Genomic DNA, 26,066 nt, shown 5'->3' with positions numbered 1-26,066 from the left:
TAATTCTTATGCAAATACAGTGTTATTTGAGTTATTCCTCACTCTATAAGACATTTGATTAAATCTCTTTATTTGCTTGGCTTCCAAGGCTTTTCTAGCCATTCTTGATGGTTCATATTTCTAGATAAACCTTGGAGTCATTTCATCAAATTTCCAATTATTATTCTGGGAAAAATCAACATCTCTATTATATCCAATCTTCCCATAAGGGCCAGCTGCGTCTCTTCACTCACTCATGTTTTTCATTTTTTGCCCCATCATTAACAAGGCGCGATTTTCTTCCTATAGGCCCTGTGTTTGTCTTACTAGGGTTATCCCAGATATTTTATAATAATATAATTTCCACCACTGATGGGCCTCACACATGGCGGCGGTCTGTAGGATTCTGTCTCCTGGTGCTGGCACACCTGTCTCGTGTCAAGGAGATGCTGTGGTGTTACCACAACGACAGAACTGCCCCACAGTACAGTTCTCAGAACACGTCCCTGCGGCTGAGTGACAAGACTGCACCTGGCAGCCCCCCGGGCTCCCTCCCATATCAGTGCTACAAGCTGTCCTTTATCCTTGGGGTCTTCCAGGCCCCACTACCAGTGAACGACTGCAGTCTTGTCTGCTCTTGTCCAATAACAGTTTCACGGCACGTCACTGTCTAGAATTTCCAGAACCACATAGATGAGTCTACCAGCTTTTTCTTAGCTCCCATTGCACCGCGACTGCCCCCAGCCTGCACTTCCCAAAGCCAGCTCTGCAGAATGTTCAGGGTCCGAAGAGAGGGTTCCGTGGAGACAATGTGGCCCCATGCGCCTCCTGGAGACTCAGGCGCACGTGTGCAGCACAGCGCCCAGAGGACGCATCTTCCTGCGGCCACATCGACTGGCAGCCTAACAGCCAGCCATGCAGAGCCCTTCTCCGCCAGCATGCTCCTCTTCCCACTCTCAGCAGGACTGTAGCTGCCAAGTCACCATCTGTTACCTGCTTCTCAGATCTCACAAACCCAGCGACAGCTGATCACTCCCTGGCTCTGCCTGCCACTGCAGTGGAGACGGGGGTACTTCCAGGACCTCATTCTCAGCTGCTTTCACTCAGCAAGCCCCAAACAAGCACTTCTAGCCTCTCCTCTCTGCCTCACATTCCGGTTCTTCCTGGACGCCCTCCTTGGTTGGGCTGGCGCCAGGCACCTCCGGCTCATCGGCTTCTCCTCTCAGGGGTCAGCGTATTCCACCCACTATGTCCCTGCCCCTCCTCACCCAGCACTGAGGGTCTCTGCAGGTGGCTCCTGATGGCTCTGGTTTGTTGGCCTTTCTCCATCCCGTGGCCATCCCTCAGTGCCCCATCGTCCTCCCACTGATGATGGAAGCAGCCTCCTGAGCCACTTTCAGGCTGCAGCCCAGGAATTTTGCTTAGGAATACACACTGGAGGGGCAGGTGCTATGGCAGAGCAGGTAAAGCTGCCACCTGCAGCACCAGCATCCCTTATGGGCACTGGTCCTCATTCCAGCTGCTTCTCTTCCAATCCAGCTCCCTGCTAACACACCTGGGAAAAGCAGCAGCAGATGGCCCAAGTGCTTGGGCTCCTGCTACCCATGTGGGAGTCCCAGATGAAGCTCCTGCTCCTGGCTTCAACCTGGCCCAGCCCTGACCATTTGAGGAGTGAACCAGCAGGTGTTCTCTCTGTAACTATGCCTTTCAAATAAATAAATAAATCTTAAAAAAAGAAGAAGAAATGTAAACTGGATCAGCTGGCTCTCTACTGAACACTGCTCCCATGACAAAGACAACTCAGTGACGGGAAGGGTAGGGCCTCCCCTGCAGACCCAGCCGGCTGGGCTGAGGGTCTTAAACACTTCCCTTCTGCCAGGAGGAGGGTCTTGTAACAGCCACACTGCTGCTGACCCTCGGTATCTGTGGGGGATTTGGCTCCACGATTCTCAAAGATACCAACGTCCGTGGTGCTTGAGTCGCTTGAATATAACGGCCCAGTGTTAACACAGAACGTTCACACATCCTCCTGCAAGGTTTCAGTCTTCTCTGAGTCCTTACAGGGCCTGAAACAGCATTCTCCTGTGATGGCCAGGGAACAGTGGAACTGTGCACGTTCAGGACAGATGCAGTGTTCTGCTTCCTTTTAAAGTATTTTTTAAGATTTATTTATTTGAAAGGCAGAGTTACAGAGGCAGAGAGAGAGAGAGAGAGAGAGAGAATCTTCCATCTGCTGGTTCACTCCCCAAATGGCTGCAACAGCCAGGGCTGGGCTAGACTGAAGCCAGGAGCCAGGAGCTTCTTCCAGGTCCCCAACGTGGGTGCAGGGGCCCAAGGACTTGGGCCATCTTCTACTGCTTTCCCAGGCATAGCAGAGAGCTGGATGGGAAGTGGAGAAGCTGGGACTTTGAACCAGTGCCCATGTGGGATGCTGGCACTGTAGGCAGCGGCTTTACCCACTATGCCACAGTGCCGGCCCCTTAAAGTATTTTTGATCCACCATTGGATGACTCTTTGGTTACTGAACCAGATGGACTGAGGCAGCTGTCTACTTCATGTGTCCTCTCATTTCTGGATTAAATATGTCAGAGATTTGCTTGCTCCAAGCTCTCTTCTTGATTAGTCCCATTTTTTCTATTTTTCTAATTCAGTGATTTCCACTTTTTCTGAACCGTTCTTTTATTTTTGCTCTCCTTAGGTTTTGGGTCTGTGGCTGTGAAATCTGCCTCTGAAGATAGCTCCAGCAATACCCCAGGTTCTGACCCAGGGTGCTTCAAAAAGTTCCTAAGAAATGGCATTGGAAGATTGTATTTTGTTGCAAAAATGTGAAGTACATGCATATGTGGGGTCTTCAAAGAGTTCATGGGAAATTTGTATTTTTAAAAAACTGCACGGATTTCCATATTCTTTTGCACCACAATCAGTTATCTTTGAATTCTCTTTTCCACGGACTTTTAAGTACGGTCTGTGTGGTGCTCCCATTTTTATGAGTTTTCCAAATTGTTTACTGCTGAAGTTCCAATGTTCTCCTTCTTACAAGGTGTTTTTTTTTTTTTGCTTAATTTTCAAATGGACTTAAGCTTTCACCCCCAGTTCTACAGCACTTGCTCAGCAAATACGGCCTGAATGGTTCCTACTATATACAACTCAGATCCTTTCTTTACGACCTAAATCTCTTTTGTATACTTTGAGTTCTATGAGATTCCTCCAGAAGAAAGTGCATCTTCTTTCTGTATGGCAAGGAGAAATGTGGCTGATCTATTGATTTTACTAATTTGAAAGCTTGTGGGAGGGGCCAGTGTGCTACAGCAGGCTAAGCCACAGCCTGCAATGCCAGCATCCCATATAGGCACCAGTTCCAGTCCCGGCTGCTCCATTTCTGATCCAGCTCCCTGCTAACATGCCTGGGAAAGCAGTGGAAGATGGCCCAAGTGCTTGGAGCCCTGCCACCCACATGGGAGACCTGAATGGAGTCCCTGACTTGGGCTTGGGCCTGGGCCTGGGCCTGGCCCAGCCCCAGCCCCAGCCATTGTGGTCATTTGGAAAGTGAACCAGTGGAATTGAAGATCTGTCTCTCCCTCTCTCTCTCTCTCTCTAACTCTGCCTTTCAAATAAATAAATCTTAAATACCACAAAGTTTGTGGGCAAGTGGAATGAAAAGGTACATTTGTTTTGTTGCAAAAAAAAAAAAAAAAGAAAGAAAGAAAAGAAAAAGCCTTGAAACTGTGCAGAGTTTTCCCACCCCACACTCTCCACAGCCGCCGGGAAGACCCCTGGTGCTACTAGTCTACACTTCTGTGCCGTTTAACTCGCAAGCTGCCGGAGGCCTTGAAGAGCACCAGCGGGCCCCGACTTCCCCATCATTCCAGCGGTTTCCTTGGTGTGGTGTGCACTCTCCTTGCCGTGCGTAGAGACCCACACCCAGCATCCCACCCATGCCGCCTTCACTCACTTCAGAGCCACTGTTCCCTGGAGTGAGGACAATGGCGCAGGACCAGCTCAATGGCTCATCCCGCAGCATGAACCCATCACAGCCACTGTCAAAATGTACGGTCTCCTTTCTCAGTCTCTGAGCTTGGGATGGAGCCCCTCACATATGACATACGTGCCCTGCTTGATGTACTCGGTCTTAATCACGCTCTGATTCCCCACGCACCGAATGCAGTCAGACTGCAGACTGCCTGAACAGTAAGTGTGGCCACCAGGAAGCCTCAGTGTCCCTGTCTGTGAAATGGGTTCTGTATTCACATGCACTTCCCCTCTGCCCTACTGATGGAGTGACCAAGAGATAGGCGAGGCAAGAGGGGTAGGCGGGGCAAGAGAACATGGGCGGGGCCAAAAGGGTGTCGGTGGGGCAATGGGGGCCAAGCTCCAAGGCAGGAGGAGAGGAGTGCAGAGATTTAAGGCCCTGGCAAAAGGCTAGGTGAGGGCTGAGTAGCCACATGTCCCGAAGCTTTGACCTCTGGGGGTCTCCCTGACCCTGGAGGGACAGCCCCTCCCAGGACTAGCCAGTTCCTACACAGCAAATTCCAGCAAGCCGCCCTCCATGTACAAACCAGCCAGTCCCGACTCACACTCGGGGCCACTGCCCCAGGCCCTCCAGGGCCTGCTGAAGTTACACAGACCACCAGTCTGGCCTGGACCCCCGGTCCTTTCCACAGAACCCGCGGCCTCCCTCTGCCTCCCGCGGCGCGCCTGCCTCTGGGGGCCTGAGAGTGACAAACTCCCCAGCAGGGGCAGTCGTGTCCCCATGTGGGCCTCCCCATTCCTACATGTAAGACAAAGGCTGGAGGGGACAGGCGCTGGCGAGCCAGGCGCCACAGCGGGGCAGCAGGGTGGCCTGGGCAGGCAGGGACACTCTTGATGGAGGCGGGGCAGCGGTCACGGCTGCGGACTTGCGAGGCTCACTCACCTTTGCGTGGCTCAGCAGGATGATGCGCACCAGAACCACGTTGATGTGGGCCCCCAAGGACTCATCGTGGTAGATTTCATTGACCTGAAAGACAGCCAGGGCTCGTTAGCAGGAGCCGCAGGCCCACCCACGGACCTGCTGTGGCTTAGCAAGGGCATCGCCTGCCACCCTGGCCCTCCCCTCTCTCCCCCTACACATTACACACACACACCACTGCACCCCCCACCCCGCAGCCGCCACCATCTGCCGGGATTGCTGCTGCCTTCTGAGTGACCCCCAGTCCCAGCTGGGAGTTCTTCTCCTCCCGGAGCCCTAAATGAGCAGGCAAACGGAGCCGCGTTTTTGCTGTTGCCTCAGACCAAGACGTGTCTTTCCTTCAAGGATGAGCATGAACAACAAGCCCAGGGCGGGTAGGGGTGGCACACAGGCGGTGCGGGACTGTCCCCAGCAGAATCGCTGCAGGGTTGCTGCTGGTGGCTGCTGCGTCACTTCTTGGGGCTGGGGGTTGCTTTGAAGTCCCTCCCCCGACCCCCACACCAGTCAGGTCTTGGTGTTTAGGTGTTACCAAGGAGCTGACATCACTGTATCACCCTGTTCTGTTGTAGCTGTGGCTCACATACTGCCATCCCTGGGTGTCCACGGTGGGAGGGTTCTGGGAACCTCAATGTTACCCAAATTCACACACACAGAGAAAATGGGTGTGCTATTTGCATATAACCCATGCACAGCCTCCCTAGACTTTAAATTATCTCTAGGTGACTGACAACATCTGATATGAATACATCATATGAATAGTTGCTACACTGTATTGTATTGTCTAGGCAGTGAGGACAAAGAAAAAGTCTGTACATGTGGAGTTCAGATGCAGTGTTTTTATCTATTTGTTTGAAAGGCAGAGTTATATAGAGAGGAGACACAGAGAAATCTTCCATCCCCTGGTTCACTTCCCAATGGTCACCAATGGCTAGGGCTGAGCCAGGCTGAAGCCGTCTTCCTCTGCTTTTCCCAAGAGCATTAGCAGAGAGCTGGATCAGAAGTAGAGCAGCAGAGACATGAACTAGTGCCCATATGGGATGCCAGCACTGCAGGTGGCAGCCTTGCCCGCAACATCACAGCACCAGCTCCACAGATACAATTTTTAAAAGCTATCTTTGGGGCCGGCGCTGTGGCATAGCGAGTAAAGCCACCACCTGCAGTGCCTGCATCACATATGGGCACTGGTTTGTGTCCCAGCTGTTCCACTTCCAATCCAGCTCTCTGCTATGGCTCGGAAAAACAGAAGAAGATGGCCCCTGCACCCTCATGGGAGACCCAGAAGAGACTCCTGACTCCTGGTTTCAGATCAGCGCTGCTCAGGCTGTTGTGGCCATCTGGAGAGTGAAACAGCAGATGGAAGACCTCTCTCTCTCTCTCTCTGCCTCTGCCTCTCCGTAACTCTGCTTTTCAAATAAATAAATAAATAAATATTTACAAATAAAAATTTAAAAAGCTATCTTCTTTTTAAAAAAGATTTATTTTATTTATTCAAACAGAGTGACAAAGAGAGGAGGAAAGACAAAGAGAGAAAAAGATCTTCCATCTGCTGGTTCACTCCCCAGATGGCTGTAAAGGCCAGGGCTGAGCCAGGCCAACGCCAGGAGCCTGGAGCTGTATCCAGGTCTCCCTCGTGGGTGGCAGGGGCCCAAGCACTGCTGCTTTCCCAGGTGCATTAACAGGAAGCTGGATTGGAAGTGGAGCAGCTGGGACTTGAACTGGCGCTTGCATATGGGATACCAGTGTTGCAAGCAGTGTCTTAACCTTCCACACCACGACGTCGGCCGCCTACACATATGTTCGATCAGTGGTTGGTGGAATCCACAGAGGCATAACCTGTGGGTGCAGGGGCCTCTTTGTATTTTACCACTGTTTTACTCCTGTGTGTTTCACTTTCTACATTTGGAAATGTTCTTTGGAGCAGGTGCTGCGGGTCTCATAGGGTACTGAGGGATCTGTGGCAGCATGGCTGGAGGAGTTCCCACTCCGCATATCACCGTCCCCGCACGACCCCACGCTGGGCTCCGCAGAGGCCTCTGCCCTCTGATGTTCCTTCAACCCCAGCATGCCCCTGGCACACGCAGGGTCCTCCCTGACACAGCCTCTCAGGGCCACCTCCTTCACCATGTGACCAAACCCTCTCCCCACGGGGGCCACCTAGCAGTCCCTTCCCAGGGCCTGAGGGGCTCGTATCAAGCCCAGGGCTCTGGGGGCTGCAGCATCAGCTACCTTCTCCCTCCCTGTGTGCCCAGTGCCCAGGGCAGGTCCTCAGGAAAGGACAGATGCATGTGTGCCACTGCTGCATGGAGGGCCCCCCCAGTCCAGCCCAAGGGTGCTGACTGGCCATTTCTGAGTCAGGCCACCCCAGATGCTGCCATGCACGCTCCGAACCCCAATTTCAACTTCTCTACCTGAGCAACAGTAGCTGTCATCTGTCTACAAATAGACACCTGGGCAATCGGAGTGCCAAGGAGGAACAGGAAGCCATGATGGGTGAGACGGACACGGAGCACAGCAGCTCTGTCCTCGCTGCTGTAGACAGAGACAGCACCAGGTGACAGGGGCAGGGCTGGTGAGAACCCCAGGCCCCAGGTGGGACCCCCAGCTCACAGTCCCTCCTGGAGCTTCTCCACCAGTAGACCCAGCTTCTCACTATGGCCCGCTACCCCTCCCCTCCCCGCCACATACACTTCCTGTAGGTAATGAGCATCTGAGCAGACCTGCAGGAACCCAGACTGTACCATGACTATAGACTTGGCACAGGTCCAGGGACAGGGTGAGTGCGGATCCTAAGGGTCTACCAGATGCCCCGGTACCCACCTGGCACCTGCGGCTGACAAAGTGGAGCCCCCCAGGGAGGGCTCCCGGACTCTCTGGGAGGCTTGGCCATCTCCCCTTGTGACATCGGGATAATGGTTTTCCATCTGCAAGAACCAGCTCTTGTTTGACCTGACTTTCTGCACTTGGGCAATGGGCCGATGTCTATGAGAGCTTGAAGGAAGGACCTAGTAGAGGTGAGTCCTACACCATGCAGCCCTGCCGCTCCCCGGGAGGTCCGCGAGGCAGATGCACACAACCTGAGACACAGACATCCATGTCGCTCAGCTCTACACTGAGATACATAATGGCTCGAGAAGCCAATATTTCTTAAGAGGGAAGAGGATTTTTTTAAGTTGTCCTAAAGTATCATTTTCTTTGTTGCACACAAAGCCTGGTCAGTGTGGCTCCCGGAGTTTGGCTCAAAGTCACAGTAGACACCAAGAAGGCCATGGCCGTGACCATGACCAGGGCAAGGCTCAGCTGAGCCAGGAGGGGCAGAGGCAGGCGAGGACAGAAAGGCCAGGGCCTACCACGAAGGTCATTGTTCCAGCCAGGGCTGAGCCCACAGAAGGTAAAAGCACCCTGATCGCACATAAGGAGCAAAAAAGCAGACATGACCTGAGCCCCAGCCACGGGGTGGGACCTGGGAGGGCACAGACCAAGGGCATAGCATGGGAAGGAGGCAGCCAGCTCCCAGCTGTGCGCAGCAGGTGCCAGCGCCCAAGCACCTTGCTGGCGGGTGGCACCAGCCAGTTTCAGGGGGCACCCAGGGGGTACCGCTCTGCTGACCCCAGGGGTCCCCAGCCTGGAGTGGGGGCCTTTGAGAGGCAATCTGAGCTCCTGAGGAAGGGGTCCCCAGGATGGGATCTGTGCCCTTGTGGGATGACGCCGAGGAGCTTGCTGCCCCTCTCTCTGCCCACGTGACTCAGAAAGCTAGGCCCTCCCGAGAGGACTACACAGGTGGGCAGCCTGGTCAGGGAATGCCAGGCCGCAGCACAACGAGAACCCGGCTGCGGTTATTCTAACTCCTGCATCCGGGGCATTTGGGTATGCAGCCAAGGACGAGGCCTGGATCCCAGCTTAACCTCTGTCCCACCTGGCAAAGTCCTCTTAAGGCCCTGAACAGGAGAAGTGCTTGACCCCCCACTGCCGCAGGCCAGGACTGGCAACATCAGGAAAGGCAGCCCCGAGTGAGTAAATGCTGACACCACCACAACAGGCAAACCCCGGGCCAGCGACAGCCCCCTCTCCATTGCTCAACGGGACTTCTCAAACCAAGTCAGCGCTGGTCTCTAGTGGGAGCCCACTGCCCACCGCCCCCCAGGGCCCAGGGCAGGCCCTCTGCAGACCCAGCAGAGGGGGGCAGAGAAGGACACTGAGGCACAATGAAAGCAGCTCCAGGGAATTGTAGTGCTGAAGGCAGCTTTGCAGGACAGGCGGGAAACCAGACAGTATGCCTCTGGGGAGACTGCCTGGCGCTGCCTGTATGTCGCAAGAGCTGAGAAACGTGAACAAGTTAGCTTGGCGAAGCGGGACTGGTACTTCTGACAGAAGCCGCAGCATGTGCCAGAGTCCTGGGGTCAGAAGCAGGGAGGGAAGGGGTGTTTGGTGTAGGGTTAAGCTGCTTCTTGGGACACCCACATCCAGGCACTTGGACCATGCTCAGGAGCTGGAAACAGCTCTGGACAGCAGTCAGAGGTCTCTGGGTCCTGGTGACTCATGGGGGTCCCGCCACCGGGAGGGGGGCTGCTGAGGCCTGGTCTTGGGGAAGAGGGCACGGTGAGGACTCCTAAGTGGGATTCCATGCAAGAAGACATCAAACTGGCACCCCCTGCTCAGTGGGAGAAGGACACTGGGCAAGGCTGAGCCTGCTTCCGGAACCCACCCCCACCCCACCCAGCTCAGCTCCAAGCCCCTGAGACCAAGGCCCCATCCTGCTGCAAGGGCAGCGGCCAGGTGGCCAGAGCCCCGTGTGTCAGGGCCCAGGAGTTGGGGAGTCTCCGACCTGGGGGCACTGGGCGGGGCGCCCTCACCTTGGCCCTCCAGGAGCCTCGGTGGCCGAAGGTCAGCCACGGGAGCCACGGAGGAGCCCCAGAGGGCACCTGCAACACCCACAGCAGCAGGTGGGGAGCGGGCAGACTGCTCGGACCCCGCCATGGCCTGCTCTCGAGGTCTCCTCAGTCCTGCTCGCCAGCGTCTGCGACTCCTTCCTCTCCTGGGACACCTCTGCTCCTCTGTCAGCCAAGGGTCCCTGCTCTGCACCTGGCCCCCCTCACGGCTGCTGGGCCTCGCTCCCTTCAGCCGGCGTAGGGGGAACCCATCCAGGAGCCCTCCCCTCAGTCACCCCCAGGCAGAGCCAGGCCTCAGAACCCACCTCCCAGGAGCAGTTGGCTGGGGTTGTCTCCTTGTCCCTGGGTGTGGGGCACAGGTGGCCCCAACCACACACAGGGACCAGGGGGCCTGCTGCTGTCTTACCTCCCAATCTCCACACCTGATACCTGTAGGGCATGAGAAATATGCTTCACACACCACCACCACCACCACCCCCCGCCATCCCTGGCAAGCAGCTCCCCCCACCAGCTTCAGGGGGCTGTGAAAAGGCCTGTTCCCCACCCCACACCATCATCCCTGCCCCCCCCCCCAGTCCCAGAGTCCCGCTGCTCCTGGTCCCCATGGTGCCGTTCAGATGAAGCTGAGGGGCCCTCCCAGGGCCCACCTGGGCCAGCGACCCCTGGAACTCAACAGTAAAATCCCCAGTGCATCCTCAATAGCAGCGGCCGCCGCAGCCGTGCAGAGAGCTGACAGAGGTGGCCTAACGAGACAGGAGACAGAAGGCAGTCTCCACACCCCCTCCTCCTGTTTCCTCTCTCAGACAGCAAGGCGGGGGGCCAGGGGCCGCACCTGCGTCCCGCCCCCTTCCCTCCTCCTCATTCCCCACCACTCCTCCCTCTGCCTAACCGGCCAGTGGCTCCCCGTGCCTTCAGAAGCTGGCCCAGCCCCTCTCGCTGGCCCTGCCTCACCTTGCCTCCTCCATCCCTGGAATCCTGGCTGCAGGCTGCAGGTCGGCCTCCTTCCCAAAGCCTGCCGCCCTCTCCTGCTGCCTCTGCCTGGAATTCTCTCTCCCCCTCCAGCCCCAAATTCTTCAGATAGCTGGAGAGCATTTGAAAGGAAAAAAAAAATCATAGCAATAAATCTGTTTCCAAGGAGGGAGTCAGTTACTCCAAGGAGCAAAATCCTCACCATCACTTGGAGCACCCCAGCACAACCTCAAGGCTGGGAGGAGCCAGCCCTGCTGCCTCTGGGCTGCTCCTTGCACGGGAGCCTGTCCCCACTCAGGGCCTTTGCCATGCTCTCCCCACCCCCAGCACAACCGTTCCCAGCCATGTCCACCAGCGCATAGTAGGTGCTCACTAAAAAGGTATTGAATTAATGGGGGATTGAGGGCATTTTGGAGGATGCAGAATAATAGGAAATGGACAAAACGTGTGATGCAGGCTTGTGAAGACCCCTAACAGAGGCCCCCAGCTAAATGCTGCTCCTCCCCCACCCCATGCCAGCCCTGCTCCCCACCCCCACCCTCCTCAAGGCCTCTTGCTGGGGAGAAGCTGCTCTACCCGCCCAGACCGCAGTGGGAGGGGCAGCCCCCGACAATGTCCTTGAGCCACGTCTGAGAAATTGATCCTGGAATCTTGAAACCTTGGGGAAAATGTTCAAAGCCGCAGACCTTCCCTGCTGAGAGGCCAAGGGCTGTCTTGTTTGGGGAAATACATTGTAATGCCTCTTCTGCTTATGCAAAGACGCAGCCAAGTCTCCGCTCTGGAATCCACAATAAGGAAGGATGCGGCTCTGCATGACAATGTAAAAGTTCGCCTTGTGCGAGGTGGAGTTCCACTGGCACGCGGGGAGGCCCCCCCCCCCCCCCCCCCCGACCAAGGTGGCCTAGGACAGACAGAGGGGAGTCTCTCCTCCAAGTGGAGGAGGGAGGCAGGAAGGCCAGCAGGAGCAGGGAGGCTGGGGTTCCCACCCCTCGCCCAACATTTAGGAAAGTTCCCACTTCCACTGCGGAGCTTTGGGCAATTAGAGGCAGTCTGGGCCTACTGGGGAAGGAGTGAACCTGGCACGGAGTCTGAAGGCCTTGGGAGGAGGATGCACAGCCTGCTCCAGGCCTCTGTGGCCCCTCCAGAGGCCAGGCTAGGCCCACCCGGGTGGAGGCCTGGAAGGGGGCTGCAGCAGAAGCCCGAGAGTTAGGTATGCCTGCTTCCAGGGAGGGCTGTGCTCCTCTGTGCGCAGGTGCAGAGAAGCCGTGGCAGCCAAGGTGCATCCTGAGAACAAACATCCCTGTGCACATCTTCAGCGGCAAGGCAAGAGTAAACTTGACCCTGACCACTGCTCAGGATGTATCAGATGAAATGCACAGGGGAAGGACCAGCAGGGCTGAGACAGTGAGAGTCCCTCCTGCAACACCCAGGGCAAGAACATGAGCGAAATCTGTTCCTGCCCCCTCTCAGGCACAGGACCCAGGATGTCACTGCAGGTGCCCCAGGGAGGGGACCAGAGCAGCCCCCTCCCAAACAAGCTGGGCCAGGGCCTGGAACCCAGGGAGGCTCAGCAAGTGTTTGGCAACCATGTAACCAGGACACCACTGAAACAGCAACGGCCAAGAAGCTGGCCCTCTCCTTCTCCTGAATTTGGGGAGGGGGAGTGGCAGAAGTGAAGGTGTCACACCTACCATGAGCTCCACTGTGATCCTGTCTTATGACTTTGGGCCTCAGTCTCCACGCCTGTGAAATGGAATTAATGATAATCCTCACTGCTCACATTTGTTTTCAGGATTTGATGGGAGGGAGCTAAGCAAGGGATTCAGGTAGGAATAAATACAGGTAGAAGATCTGCTTCCTTAATTTCTGGGTAATTCCACACTTTAACTCCAACCCCCACCACCACCTTTCAATCCAGTTTGCCCGTGTTCCCATGATGCTCCTGTGTCTCATGCAGGACCAGGAAGGAGATGCCAAGATGGCCACCTGGACGCTAAGCTCCACATGGAGGTGCCTAGAAACCCTCCCCCCCACCCCAAACTCCACCTCATTTGCATATTCAATTAGGACACCACCCCCTACCTCATAAAAAGAACTGACACACGTGGCCGCTCCGTGCAGGGTGGCCCACACTCACACGTGATTGCACATTCATTCTCTCTTTTAAAATAAATCCTGCTCTCATTTGTGCACTGTATTTAAGCCTCTGCTTTGAATTCTTATCTCTGTTGGGGGAAAACATGGGATAAAAAATAAGATGCTGGGGCCAGCACCATGGCTCACTTGGTTAATCCTCTTCCTGAAGTGCCAGCATCCCATATGGGCACCGGGTTCTAGTCCCAGTTGCTCCTCTTCCAGTCCAGCTCTCTGCTGTGGCCCGGGAGGGCAGTGGAGGATGGCCCAAGTGCTTGGGCCCCTGCACCCGCATGGGAGACCAGGAGTAAACACTTGGCTCCTGGCTTCGGATCGGCGTAGTTCCGGCCATGGCGGCCATTTAGGGGGTGAACCAACGGAAGGAAGACCTTTCTCTCTGTCTTTCTCTCTCACTGTCTAACTCTATCTGTCAAATAAATTTAAAAAAATAAGATGCTGATGGCCGTAATGTCTTAAAAATCCATAGCGCTGGGACTGGCTCTGTGGCGAAGCAGGTAAAGCCGCCACCTGCAGTGCCAGCATCCCATATGGGCACTGGTTCGAGACCCAGTTGCTCCATTTGCGGTCCAGCTCTCTGCTATGGCCTGGGAAAGCAGTAGAAGATGGCCCAAGTCCTTGGGCCCCTGCACCCACATGGCAGACCCAGAAGAAGCTCCTGGTTCCTAGCTTCAGATCAGCACAGCTCTGGCCAACTGGGGAGTGAACCAGCAGATGGAAGACCTCTCTCTCTCTCTCTCTCTGCCTATCCTTCTCTCTGTGTAACTGACTTTCAAATAAATAAATAAATCTTAAAAAAAAAAAAAAAGCTGCAGCACACAGGCACCAGATGAAAGGCAGGCCAGCCAGCAGAAGCTGCGCTTGGAAATCCGCGTGGTCCACCTGGGCTTCACCCAGGACCCACCCAGGAGGGTCTGCGGGAACCCGACAGCAGGAGGCCCCGGGCTGCTTTCTGGAGCTGAGCCGTAGCTCCTGGAGCCCCAGACAGCCACAGCATCCCTGGGGCAGCCAAAGCTCAGGTGCATCTGGGGATCCCCCGGGGGCTCTTGTCTGAGTCACCAGCTTCAAGCAGCCTGGGACTGATTGCTGCTGGCAGTGCCTGTGGCTGTCACCGGCACTCTGCTGAGTTTGCGGCTTTCCCTGACCACACCGACCCGGGTGCAAACCCTGGAGTCTCCTTTCAGAGAGAGGCCCTGAGAAGCAAGACCTAGTGCCACCCCATGCCCGTACTGGGACAGGGGAGTGTAACTGGCTGTGAACTTGGAGAGGCCGCGGAGGGGATGGCGCAGCAAAGGCACAGGACTCGGACAGGGTAGGGGCCCAATGCACCTGAGCAGCCTGGAAACCACACCAGACTACCAGCCTGAAGCAAAAGCCGAGAGGACCTGGGGCGGCCTCCCTACTGCCCTGAGGGCCCTGGCATGCCCACCCACCCAAAGAGGAGGCAGGGGGAGACCCTGGAGGTGCAGACATAGAAGCAGAAGAGGCGGAGGACACCACAACAGACTGACACCTGGCTCTGTGCCCCGTGCAAGGGCAAGGGGCCGTGAGGAATCTTCAGCAAACAGCAAAATGAAGAGGTCTCCCCGCTTCCCTGCTGCAACCACACCCCTTGGTGGCAGTGAGACCCTGCAGGCTGTGTGGCAACCTCCAGGACAGAGGTGCTTCTGTCTGACTGCCCAGCCCCTGCCCCCCTGCACTCCTGCCCCCCTGCACCATAGCTCCCACACCAGACTTGCTCCCTGTCCCCGCTCCTCCGCCCACAGCCGAGGACCGCACGAGCCACCTCTGGGCCCTGGATGGTTCACTCCTCCTGGAGAGGAGTGCAGAGCCAGGGCTGGGGCAGAGAAGAAAATGCATGGGTGCACCTAGAGAGCCTGACGCCCTGTCCCTTCCCCCCACCCCGCAGCTATACAGGAAGCCCAGAACCAACAGGAGGGGGCTGCTGCCTTGGAGGCTCCAGCACCCCCATCCCAGGCCTCCTGTTCATTTCTGCTCCAGCTTGGAAGGGCCACAGAGGGGTAGCCCACGCGTGTGGCTCATTGCCAGACACGGCGGGAGGGAGCATGAGGGCTGCCCCGTGCCTGAATCATCACCAGCACCTTGCCCACGGCCGTGGTGCCCACGCTCGTCCCCTACGCTATCATCTTGACCACCACACTGCTTCCATTGGACGTACACTCTGACGACGCGACGTTCCCAGGGAGCTATGCTAACTCAGATGCTGTCCCCAGGTGCACAGTGCCCTCTCTGGTCTTTGGGAGATGAACCACCTGCCCGTCTGCCTCTCCTCAGACCGGGAGCTTCAAGACCAGGCCCCAGCTCAGCTCCCTTTCAACCCAGCCATCCAGCCTCCAAGGCCCCACTCCCCATGCAGGGCCCCCAGCTCGCACACGCTGTTCCCTCTGCAGGCCACAACATCTTCCTCACCCTGCTACTTGGGAAATGTCAATCCGTAACCACTCAGCTCAAGAAGTCCCTTCCGCTATGACCCTCTCCCCGGCTGGGCAGAGGGTGCCCCGACCTTGCCTCTGGCTGCCCAGGTCTCCTTCTCACTATGCTAGGGAGAGTGGGCGTGTGTTTTCCCCACAAGAGCCGAGAGCTTCCCGAGATCCAGAGCTGGCTGGGCTGGATTCGTTCCCGGATGCCACAGGCAGAAGGGACAACGGCTGCACCTCATCGGTCAGCTCTGCCCTTCCAAGGGCTATGCCGGTTCCTCCCCACGTGCACCCTGCAAGTGAGTACCATGATCCTGTCCCTCCAGCGAGGCACAGAGAAACCAAGAGGCTCATCACTCATGGGAGTGGGCGCGGGAGGCATCAGGGTAGTGACTCTAGGGAGCAACTCGCAAACCTGCCGAGATGAAAAACTGTGTGTCCCTGGGACCTGGGGCTTCTGGTGTCCAGCCCAGGCACACAGAAGGTGGTCCTGCGACTTCACTGACCAGTGGAATCTGTGTCTTCTACAGGAGTCTGTGGGTTGGGAATCCATCTACTCATTCATTCAAAAGATACCTGCTATGTGCCAAACCTTTCACCGTCAAAGCAAACTCAGGCAGGCAGACCCTCTCTGAATCTGAAATGAAACTTGTGGTTCCCTTATGTGAGCCCCTAAGCCAGCCCAGAAACACCACCCAGAGCCGCCAGGCAAGGGAGCAGGAGCCAGGGTCGCTGCGGCGGGAGTGACAGCCCTCCCCGGCGCGTCCTGTCTGCTTCTGTGGCTCAGCTGTCATCTCTTTGCTGGAGCCTGCTCGCAACAAGCCACACAGCTGCCTCAAACTGTCATCGAGGAGTGACAGTGCCTGGCCCTCCTTGTCCATGGGGACGCCAGCTCCCGCTCTGACAACCGTCAGCTCCCCAGGGGAGGCCAAGGACAGGCTGCTCCTAGGCTTCCCGCATCAGCTGTCATTGGGGTGGGGTGGGGGACGCCACACGGCAGGGATGGGGGTGCAGGGGACCCCTACCGCAGCGTTCCCTCTACGGCTCTGTGCCTCTCTCCACCCTGTGGAGTCAGGGCTCTGTGGGGGGCATTACCAGCACCCAGGAAACACTCTCTTAAAGGTGCTGTGTGTTTGACGGCGCAGGAGGGCACGCCACTCTGTGGACGGAGGACACGTAACTGGGGCAGCCCAGGGGACACACAGGAAGGCTCGTGGAAACAGGAGGCGAGAGGCCGCCAGGTCGCATGCTGTCCAGACGCTGGCAGGAGCGGTGGCAGGGAGAGCATGCCCTGGGGGATTCTGGGAGAACCCATGCCTTGGCCAGAGGCCCCACCACCACCACCACACCAGTCCCTCAGGGCCTTGGTGGCATCTCAGGGAGAGAGGACCCCGGCGGCTGGGGCAGTGCGGGGAGACCACGAAGAGCATCTTTGCCCAGCTGTGTCACTGTGGGAGTCCCTGGGGTGAGGGGTGGCTGGAGCGGCCCTGGTCCAAGAGGTCCTGTCCCAGCTCCCAGGCCACTTTCCTGTGAGCGTAATTCCTGGCTGTCCCTCTGCCCTGCCCTCCTCTGCACCCAGCCCCTTGGGTGTCAGGTACCTCTCTCTCACATCCACAGCCCAGTGCCAACCATGGGGCCCTGGGCCAGAGCCCAGGGATTGCTGCGAGTGACCAGGGACAGCGCACACTGGGACACTCCACTGTGCAGCCCGAGAGAGGCTCACAACAGCCGCGGGGGGAGGGGGCGGGGGAGTGCCACCACCTGCAAGCAGCCGCCCTTTCCTAGAGGACCAAGGAAGCAGCCGGCCGCCCACACAGCAGAGTTGTTCTGAGTCATATTGGATCCACCTGTGCCTTTCAGGTTCTTAATTTCAATCTGTTGCTCACATTGAAAAATAATTAGCTTTCCCATGAAAATTGGATTTCCAGCTTCTCAGAGGAAAAAAAAAGATTTGGCAACAGTTGGGCCTGCTTCTTCCTGCATAACCACAAGTGAATGAAACCCAGGACATCTTGGGGCGGTGGCGGGGGAGCACAAGGCCTCACCTTTTGCCCCAGTGCCTGCCACTTCCTGCAGCCACAGCCAGGTCCGCCTGCCTGGCTCCCGCCAGCATCCCCATGCCCTGCGCCCTGCCTTCTTCCCTCACGCACACCACTGGCCCCCACGGCCGTGTCCCCGGGTGGCATGTGTGGCGGGCTCTCAGGCCACCGGGACAAGCATGAGGAACAGAAACAGGGCCAGGAACATCCCCCCCCCCCCCCCGCCCCGTGGCCCACAGAATCAGCAGGCCAAAGGGCCTGGGAGGCTGTGGGGGAGGTTGGGAGCTTTTGCTCAGAATTCTCCACCCTGTGCGGTGTCCCCGGTGCTTGGTGCCTGGGGAGCCTCTTGCCTCCGCCTGAACTTCAGGAACTCCAATTTTAGCATCTAGTTTCAGAGATGTTTTTCTCTGAACACAGAGCCAAAGACACGTGAAAGGGGGCTCGGGTGACGCCTTGCGGCTGGCTGGGCGGCTACTGCATGGGACGACTCTCCCCTGCGACCAGCAAAGAACATTCCAGTCCCACCACTGCCTGCCTCTCCGGCACCACGCGGCCCCGGTGTCTCGCAAGCCGGTGAGAAACTGCACCATTGCTTCCTGATTGTTTGCAAACTGGCAAGGGTGTGGGGAGTGCAGGCCAACTTCTGCATTAGATTAGGAAAGAGGAAACTAGCTGAGCCCCGGCATGGAGAGCAATCATTCATTCAACAGAAGTCGTTCTGGAACACGGAACACGCGGTTCAGAGGACCGTCCCCAGGCTCTGGGGTGGGGGTGGGGGTCAAAGGGCACAAGGGTGCATGTCTGTCCCAGCAGAGGAGGGGCTGCGCGGCTCAGGAAGTCTCCCAAGCAGTCGACACGGTTGGAGAAACTTGAGCTGCCCAGGAACCCACTCTTCCTGCTTAGTTGTTTTAAGATGGTTGCTAGGGCCAGCTCACCCGATCACCTGTAAAGAACCCCTAACGTGACCTCACAGGTCAAGGCTGGGGTGGGCTGAGGGTAGAGCTCGGGCCCAGTGGGAGATCCCTGAGATGGCCTTCAGGGAAGGGCTGCTCCAGGTACAGGGGCTTGGTGGGCTGAAGACAGCAAGGCAAAGCGTGGCTGCAAGGGGCTGTGGGATGCTGTGAAGCTCAGAGCGTGTCTGAGGAGGTGACACCTCCATTCCAAACACAAGGACCCCAGCCAGGTTAAGCTGGCGCTGGTGGTGCTGGCCTTCCATGTTGGAGTGCTGAGTCAGCTTCACTGCTGGCCCAGCTCTCTGCTAATGCACCTGGGAAAGCAGCAGAGGATGGCTCAAGGGCTTGGGTCCCTGCACCCACATGTGGGACCTGGAGGAAGCTCCTGGCTCCTGGCTTCGGACTGGCCTAGCCCTGACTTTTGTGGATATTTGGGGAGTGAACCAGCTGATGGAAGATCTCGCTCTCTGTCTCTCCCTCTGCCTCTCTGTAACTCTGCCCTTCAAATAAATAAATAAATAAATCTAAAAAAATAAAAATAAAAAAGTTAGCCACCCAAAAGAAGTGGCACTTGGTTTCTGGCAGGACTCCCGGTGTGTGCTCCCAGCAGCAGCAGGCTAAACACCGGCTAGGGTAGGGGTTGGCTGTCTCCAACCACGTAGCCTGGCTCGCATCTGAAGTGAGTGCAGCTCCAAATTTCGGGACCGCATTGAGGCCTTGGGTTCCTCTGTATTGAAGACAGAGATGAGTGCTTCCATTTGATGCAATAAGCCACACAGGAGCAGGCAACCTGGGTCCACGCTTTATACTTCTTGAAGTCTTGGCACAGATAGACTTCACTTTTAAAAATGCTAGGGCTGCCACTGTGGCACAGTGGGATAAGCTGCCACCTGCGATGCCAGCATCCCCTGTGGGTGCCGGTTCATGTCCCAGCTGCTCCACTTCCAATCCAGCTCCCTGCTAATGCACCTGGGAAAGCAGCAGTAGATGGTCCAAGTGCTTGGGCCCCTGCCACCCATGTAGGAGAGATCTGGATGAAGTTCCAGGCTGCAGGCTTTGGCCTAGCACAACCACAGCTCTTGTGGCCATTTGGGGAGTAAACCAGCAGATGGAAGATCTCCCTCTGTCTATCTCTGCTTTGTAACTCTGCCTTCTAGATAAATAATTTTTTTAATGTTAACATATCACAGACATGTGCAGACAATACTTTGTCAATGACAGAGCACAGATGTGGCGGTGGTCCCCCCAGACCACGATGGGGCTGGAAACTACCACTTAGGGGAGTCGCAGCCGGCCCCTGAGGCTGCAGCTCAGTGTGCCCCTCCTGCGTGTGTGGCAGTGCTGGTGTGAACTAATCAACTGCACCGCTGGCCACACGGCACACACGGCTACCCACAGTGCATAACTGGTAAAGAAAATAAATGATTATATTCTTGGGTTATGCATTTCATTTTTTAAGGATTTATTTATTTTATTTGAAAGTCAGAGTTACATAGAGAGTGAAGGACAAGCAGAGAGAGAGAGGTCTTCCATCCACTGGCTCACTCCCTAATAGGCTGCAACGGCTAGAGTTGTGCCAATCCGAAGCCAGGAGCCAGGAGCTTCTTCCAGGTCTCCCACATTGGTGCAGGGGCCCAAGCACTTGGGCGATCTTCTACTGCTTTCCCAGGCCATAGCAGAGAGCTGGATCAGAAGTGGAACAGCCTGGACTCGAACCGGCGCCCATATGGGATGCTGGTACTGCAGGCGGAGGCTTTACCTGCTACACCATAGCGCCGGCTCCTAATTTTATTTATTTATTTATTTATTTATTTTTTAAGATTTATTTATTTGACAAGCAGAGGGACAGAGAGAGAGAAAGAGACATCTTCTATCCTCTGGTTCATTCTAAAGGCCATCAGCTACTTCCTTCCCAGGCACATTAGCAGGAAGTGGGATTGGAAGTGGAGCAGCCAGGACTCGAACCAGCACTCTGATCAGGGATGCTCAAAGGCCTGGACCTCAGCTCTGCCCGGGAGCACCCGGGCAGTGGGCAGCAGGATGGGCCAAACGGGACTTGAGTGCCCACGCTGGGAGAAGCCCGGCAGGGAGCACCCAGGGAGGTTGCTGCCCAGGACAAAGCAGGAGGGTGGAGCAGAATGGGGGCAGAGGGAGGCCAGCTGTGGGAGCAACTGGGTCCTCAGCAGGGCCGGGTGGCCGTGCCTCTGCCCCAGGGTTCACAGCCCCGTCACACAGCTGGGCGACAAAACCCCATTCTCCAAGGGCTTGCTGTGGTCTCCACGTGGCTCCCGCCCAGGGGCCCATGTGCTGGCAGCTCTGTGGCACTGTGGCAAGGTGGCCAGGATGTCCACGCAGAGACCAGCAGGCCTGGGAGGAGCTGCCCCAGAGGGAAGAAAGGAGCGCTCAGGAGGCAGCCTGGCCATCCCACAGGTGTCTGGCTGGCGTCCCGTCTCACCGTGGACCCTCTCCTACCCACACACGCTCCTGCCACTCTGGCACCACCCAGCCCAGTGCTGCTGCCGCTGGCCCCAGGCCCTTAAGCCTCCGGAACTGGGAGCCAAATGGCCCTCTTTTCTTTGCCAAAGCCCCCACCCCTGGGGTTTTGTTATAGTTCCGGAAAAGACATCAATCAGAACCATGGCTGAGAGCTCCTAGCCTCTGACCCCACTCAGGCCCACCGAGCCCAGGGAAGAGCTGAGACCTCAAGGGCTGCGGCTGCAGGAGAAGAAAGAGCCCCCCATGCAGGGCCTCCAAGGAGGAGTGTATGGCCGACGGGCTGGCCCGGCTCAGAGCGCTGCAGGGCAGGAACCCAAGAGCAGAGGGGATTGGGGCCAAGGTGCAACACGCAGGATGTAGTCTAGCAGAGCCTGGGGAGGGGGCGTGGAATGGGCCCCTGAGGAGGGCTGCTCTGGGCACCTGTCAGACAACAGGGGTGCTCCAGGGGGAGGCTGGGGGATTGGCACCTCAGCGCCGGTATGGCACCCCCCACCTCCCAGGGCAGGCTCCTGGCTGCCCTCTGCCCCTGCAGGTGCAGGGAGGGGCAAGTGCATCCATGGCTTCTCAGGGCAGAGCACTGCAGTGGCCCTCCCATGCTGAGCTCGCAGTGGGTGGGCACACCTGGTGGGCGGCTGGCCTCATATGTGCCTCTGAGTGTGCCAGCACACAGGTACAATGACCTTCGGCCATGTGCCTTGGGTCAGAGCAGCGGCACTGGAGGAGGGGTTGCCCTAGCCAGGACACGGGGCCGCGTGTTCTTCCTGTGTAGCATGCAGGAGGGGGGCTGGCAGCTGTTAGACCCCACTGAGTGCACCCTGTCTTGCAAGCTCAGGGGGTCTGGGCCTGTGCCAGCACAGCCTGTAAGCCCCCTGGGACCTGATGGGGTGGCCTCTTGGAGGTGTCTACTCCAACCCATCAGGGCTGGGCAGCTTGGGGTGCCCTTGGGGTTGAGCCTTTTTTTTTTTTTAAGATTTATTTTATTTATTTGAAAGACAGAGTTACAGAAAGAGGTAGAGACAGAGAGAGAGAGAAGTCTTCTATCCACTGGTTCACTCCCCAATTGGCAACGGCCGGAGCTGTGCCGATCCAAAGCCAGGAGCCCGGAGCTTCTTCTGGGTCTCCCACAAGGGTGCAGGGGCCCAAGGACTCGGGCCATCTTCCACTGCTATCCCAGAGCAGAGAGCTGGATCGGAAGAGGAGCAGCCAGGACTCGAACCTGCGTCCATATGGGATGCTGGCGCTTCAGGCCAGGGGTTTAATCCACTGCACCACAGCACTGGCCCCAGGGATAAGCCTTGAAATACAAATGTGCCTAATTCTGGTGATTCCGAATACAAGCGAAATGCTATAACACTTGCATTTAAGATAGGCATTGCATAATATAAAGAGGAACAACGAAATACATGATCACAGTTTAAAATGCCAATTTTCTTTACTTGGAATGATATTAGGAAGTCAATTTAAAACCCTTGTCAGGTTGAGAGAGAGACGGAAGGGAGAAAGCCAGAGGCTTGATACACATTGTTATAGCTCTGTTCCCTGCATTTTGAACAAAAGATCCTGTATTTCCATTTTGCGCTAGGCCCCAGGAGTTTCATACCTGCTCTGCCTACGGGCCAGCACTCCCCCAAGTGGGGGGCATGGATAATATCCTGGCGACCTGGAGACAGCCAGATGTTACAAGAGGTACTAACAGAGTGCACCTAAGGAGACTGGTTCCCGGGAATTCTCCCTTCATTCTTCCCTTGCAGACACCCTGGAGGGGCTAAGAGAAACCCCCGCTGCTGACCACAGCCCCTGGCAGCCATGGCCACACACAAATGCAGTGAAGGCTCAGAAGGCTGGGGCAAGCAAGGCAGAAATGGCAGGGGGGGGGGGCAAGGGGGCTGGGCTGGACCATGCGCCACCATGTCAGCTGCCAGAAGCCACCTGAGGGTATCTGGGGCAATGGCTGGGTCGCCCCTTGGGGTGCCTGCACCCCACATCACAGTACCTGGTTGGAGTCATTTCCTCTGCTTCCAATCCAGCACCCTGCTGATACACAATGCCAGAGGCAGTGGGGGTGGGGGGCTCAAGTAGTTGGGCCCCTGCCACCCATGTGGGAGACCTGGATTGAGTTCCTGGCCCCAGCTTCGGCCTGCTCCAGCCCTGGCTACTGTGGGCATCTGGGCAGTGAACCAAAAGATGGAAGACGGAAGATGGATCTCTATCCCTCGCTCGCTCTCCTCCCCCCACCCCGCATTCCTCTGTGTATGTGTGTCTGTCTGTCTCTACCTTTCAAATAAAATGAAAATAAATAAATAAATAATTTAAAAAACTATTCCAAACAGAACAAGCCAAAGGCAAACAACAAAAGTGGAGAAAATATGCCCACACATGTGACGGACAAAAGGTCCCTTATTTGAATATGAAGACTTTCCAGAGTTAACAAGAAAGAAACTAAAACCCCAGGAAGCTAAGGTGGGTCACAGGTGCACACACATACACACAAATGGTCTCAGTTTAAAAAATCTACACATTCCTAAGGATCTAAGCTCATCTGCCCTATAAATCCAAGGTGCATCAGGAAAATGCAGCCCAGCTGTGCCACCCGGTTGTCACAGCTGCAAAGGACTGGGGGGCGGGCGCGATGGGCACCTGCTCCCAGGAGCACCAGCAGGTGGCGCCCTGCCTCAGGGAAGGCCCCGGCGCAGGGAGCCGGAGTAGCTGCCCACCTGTGGACCTGTGAGTGGACTTCTAGGAAGCGAGTTTGAGGAAATGACTACACATGAATGGCTGCCTCAGTTCTACGGCGGTCACCCAGCTCGCGGCATCTCTGACCTCTCACGGGGAAATGGGCTTTGTTCCCCGAGCAGGTCCTGCAGCGAAGCCGGTCCGGACAAAGGACGCGGCGGCCACAGCGAGGCGGCCAGCGGCGCAGTGCCGTGCCGCGGTGAAAATGAGGCGGTAGATCACGGCTGGGAGAAAACCCTCGCGTGCCTTCATAAATCTAACCTAATGTTCCTTCGTAAATAAAACATCATCTGTGTTAAATATAGAACGTTTTAATAAGCAAAAATGTTACTTTTCGAGATTTAAGGAGGAGAAGGAGCCTGGAGTGGCGAGGGTGCCAGAATGGGTTGGAGGGGGTGGTGTCAATGCTGGGGGATCCTCTGCACGCCCAGGCGGCTCCCACGAAGCACACAGAGAGCAATCCCAACCTCTCTGGCCTCCAGAGAGTCTGAGATGAAGACGGGGTACCTCCACTCATCCCCTTTCCTCCATGAACAGGGACAAACTGTCTTCCCCATGCGTGCAGAAAGGAAGCCTCAGCCCGAGAGACGTCTCGCCCGCTCTCACTCCCTCGCCACAGAGACCACTGTGACTGGCCCTGCCGCCTCTGGCCTCCCTCCCAACCTTGCCTCCTGCCTGCCATACCAGCCCATTTTCATTTCTCCAAAGGGGCCCCAGGGCCTTTGCATCACCGCTCTCTTAACCCACAGCCCCCCCACAGGCACCACAATGTCAGTCTCAGCTCCAGGGTCCTTCCCTATGTCCTTGCTGGCTGCCCACTTCCTGCACGGGAGCTGAATAGCCCACTTTTCCCAGTCCTGCTTCCTTCTCCCTGCTCTTTATCATTATCTGAAGTTTCCCTGAGCACTGCCTGGGGCCCCTCCCCAGCAGAGCCTGGGAACAGGTTCTGGGTCCTGTCTCACTCACAGGAGTAGCCCTGGCCTGGACACAACAGGGCAGGCCGTGGAACAGAAACAAAGCATGCTCCAGGGCTCGGGGGCCCATGGGCACGCCCTGGCTCAACTCGCTGCCCAGGGTGGGCTGGGTAGCCCCATCCCGCGTTGCAGCGGTGCCTTCTGGGACAGGGGGTTCCAAGATTGCCATGACAGGGAAAGAGAAGCAGGGAGCATCCTTGCACATGGGCCATTAGACAAAACTGGCCACACAGCCCCCAGCTAGCTGCAAGGGAGGCTGGGAAGCTGAGTGGGGAACAGGGGTGTTGGATGAACTTTACCTGTCTGCCCCTTGCCGGGACCCCTACCTCAACCAACCTTTCCCCATAAAGAGATCCTCAAGGGTGCCCCGTAGGCCAAGCTCACCCTCGCTGAACAAGGAGCCACAGGGGGCTGGTGCTGTGGTGTAGTGGGTAAAGCCACCGCCTATTGTGCCAGCATCCTATATGGGCACAAGTTCAAGTGCTGGCTGCTCCACTTCTGACCCAGCTCCCTGCTAATGTGCCTGGGAAAGCAGCAAAAGACCGCCCAAGTGCTTGGGCCCCTGCACCTACATGGGAGACCCTGAAGAAGCACCTGGCTCCTGGCTTCCGATTGGCCCGGCCTTGGGTGTTGTGGCCATTTGGGGAGTGAACTAGTAGATGGAAGATCTCTCTCTGTGTCTCTCTCTAACTGCTCTTTTCAAATAAATAAAATAAATCTTTTTTTAAAGATTTATTTTATTTATTTGAAAGACAGAGTTACAGAGAGAGGTAGAGACAGAGAGGGAGAGGTCCTCCATCTACTGGTTCACTCCCCAAATGGCCACAACACCCAAGGCTGGGCCAATCGGAAGCCACGAGCCAGGAGCCTCTTCTGGGTCTCCCATGCGGGCGCAGGGGCCCGAGGACTTGGGCCATCTTCTACTGCTTCTCCAGGCAGAGAGCTGGATAGGAGGAGGAACAGCCAGAACTAGAACCGGCACCCATATGGGATGCCGGCGCTGCAGGCCAGGGCTTTAACCCACTGTGCCACAGCGCGCCGCAGCGCCGGCCCCAGATAAATAAATAAATCTTAAAAAAAAAAAAAAAAAAAGAAGAAGAAGAAGAAGAGGGAGCCAGAGGCTACTGGGCACACCCAGGGTGGGGCCAGGCCTGCCACCGCCCACCGCAGCCCCTCCCTCTGAGTCTACATCCCGGGCCCCAGCCATTGGGACCCCACCACATCCTGCTTCCAGAGCAGGATGGCCCTCATCTGGGGACAGGCTAGGGCCACAAGGTCAGTGGTGCTGGCCAGGCCTTCGAGGGCCATGCAGGGCTGTGGCCCCAGGGTCCGCCCATATCAGGGTGGGCGGGTCCACTGTGCCTGGATCTCCCCAGACTGTGCTGTGCTGATCAGTGCAGGAGACACTCACCACACCTACAGTTTCAATCCCAGTGCAAGTTAATTACGGATCAGTTACCCACCAGGAGACAGGAGTAAGGAGTACACACAGGGACATGG

The 26,066-nt window shown here is 56.7% G+C and overlaps 1 protein-coding gene across 3 annotated transcripts in view; it reads right to left on the bottom strand.

Annotated features, from left to right (window-relative positions):
* ADAMTS2 (ADAM metallopeptidase with thrombospondin type 1 motif 2) overlaps nt 1-26,066 on the bottom strand; it is a 224,230-nt gene that overhangs the window by 60,308 nt on the left and 137,856 nt on the right. For 2 of the 3 annotated variants that reach the window (XM_051833770.2, XM_051833769.2), the window contains exon 5: nt 4,892-4,975. The exons of the other annotated variant lie outside the window; for it this stretch is intronic. In XM_051833770.2, the coding sequence (XP_051689730.2) occupies nt 4,892-4,975 (84 nt within the window). The remainder of the gene's footprint in view (nt 1-4,891; nt 4,976-26,066) is intronic. 3 annotated transcript variants of the gene reach the window in all.

Source organism: Oryctolagus cuniculus, chromosome 6 (genome assembly GCF_964237555.1).
Source record: "Oryctolagus cuniculus chromosome 6, mOryCun1.1, whole genome shotgun sequence".
Taxonomy (NCBI): Eukaryota; Metazoa; Chordata; class Mammalia; order Lagomorpha; family Leporidae; genus Oryctolagus; species Oryctolagus cuniculus.
The sequence above is the reverse complement of the archived record's forward strand: the minus strand, read 5'-3'. Positions and strand labels throughout refer to the sequence as shown.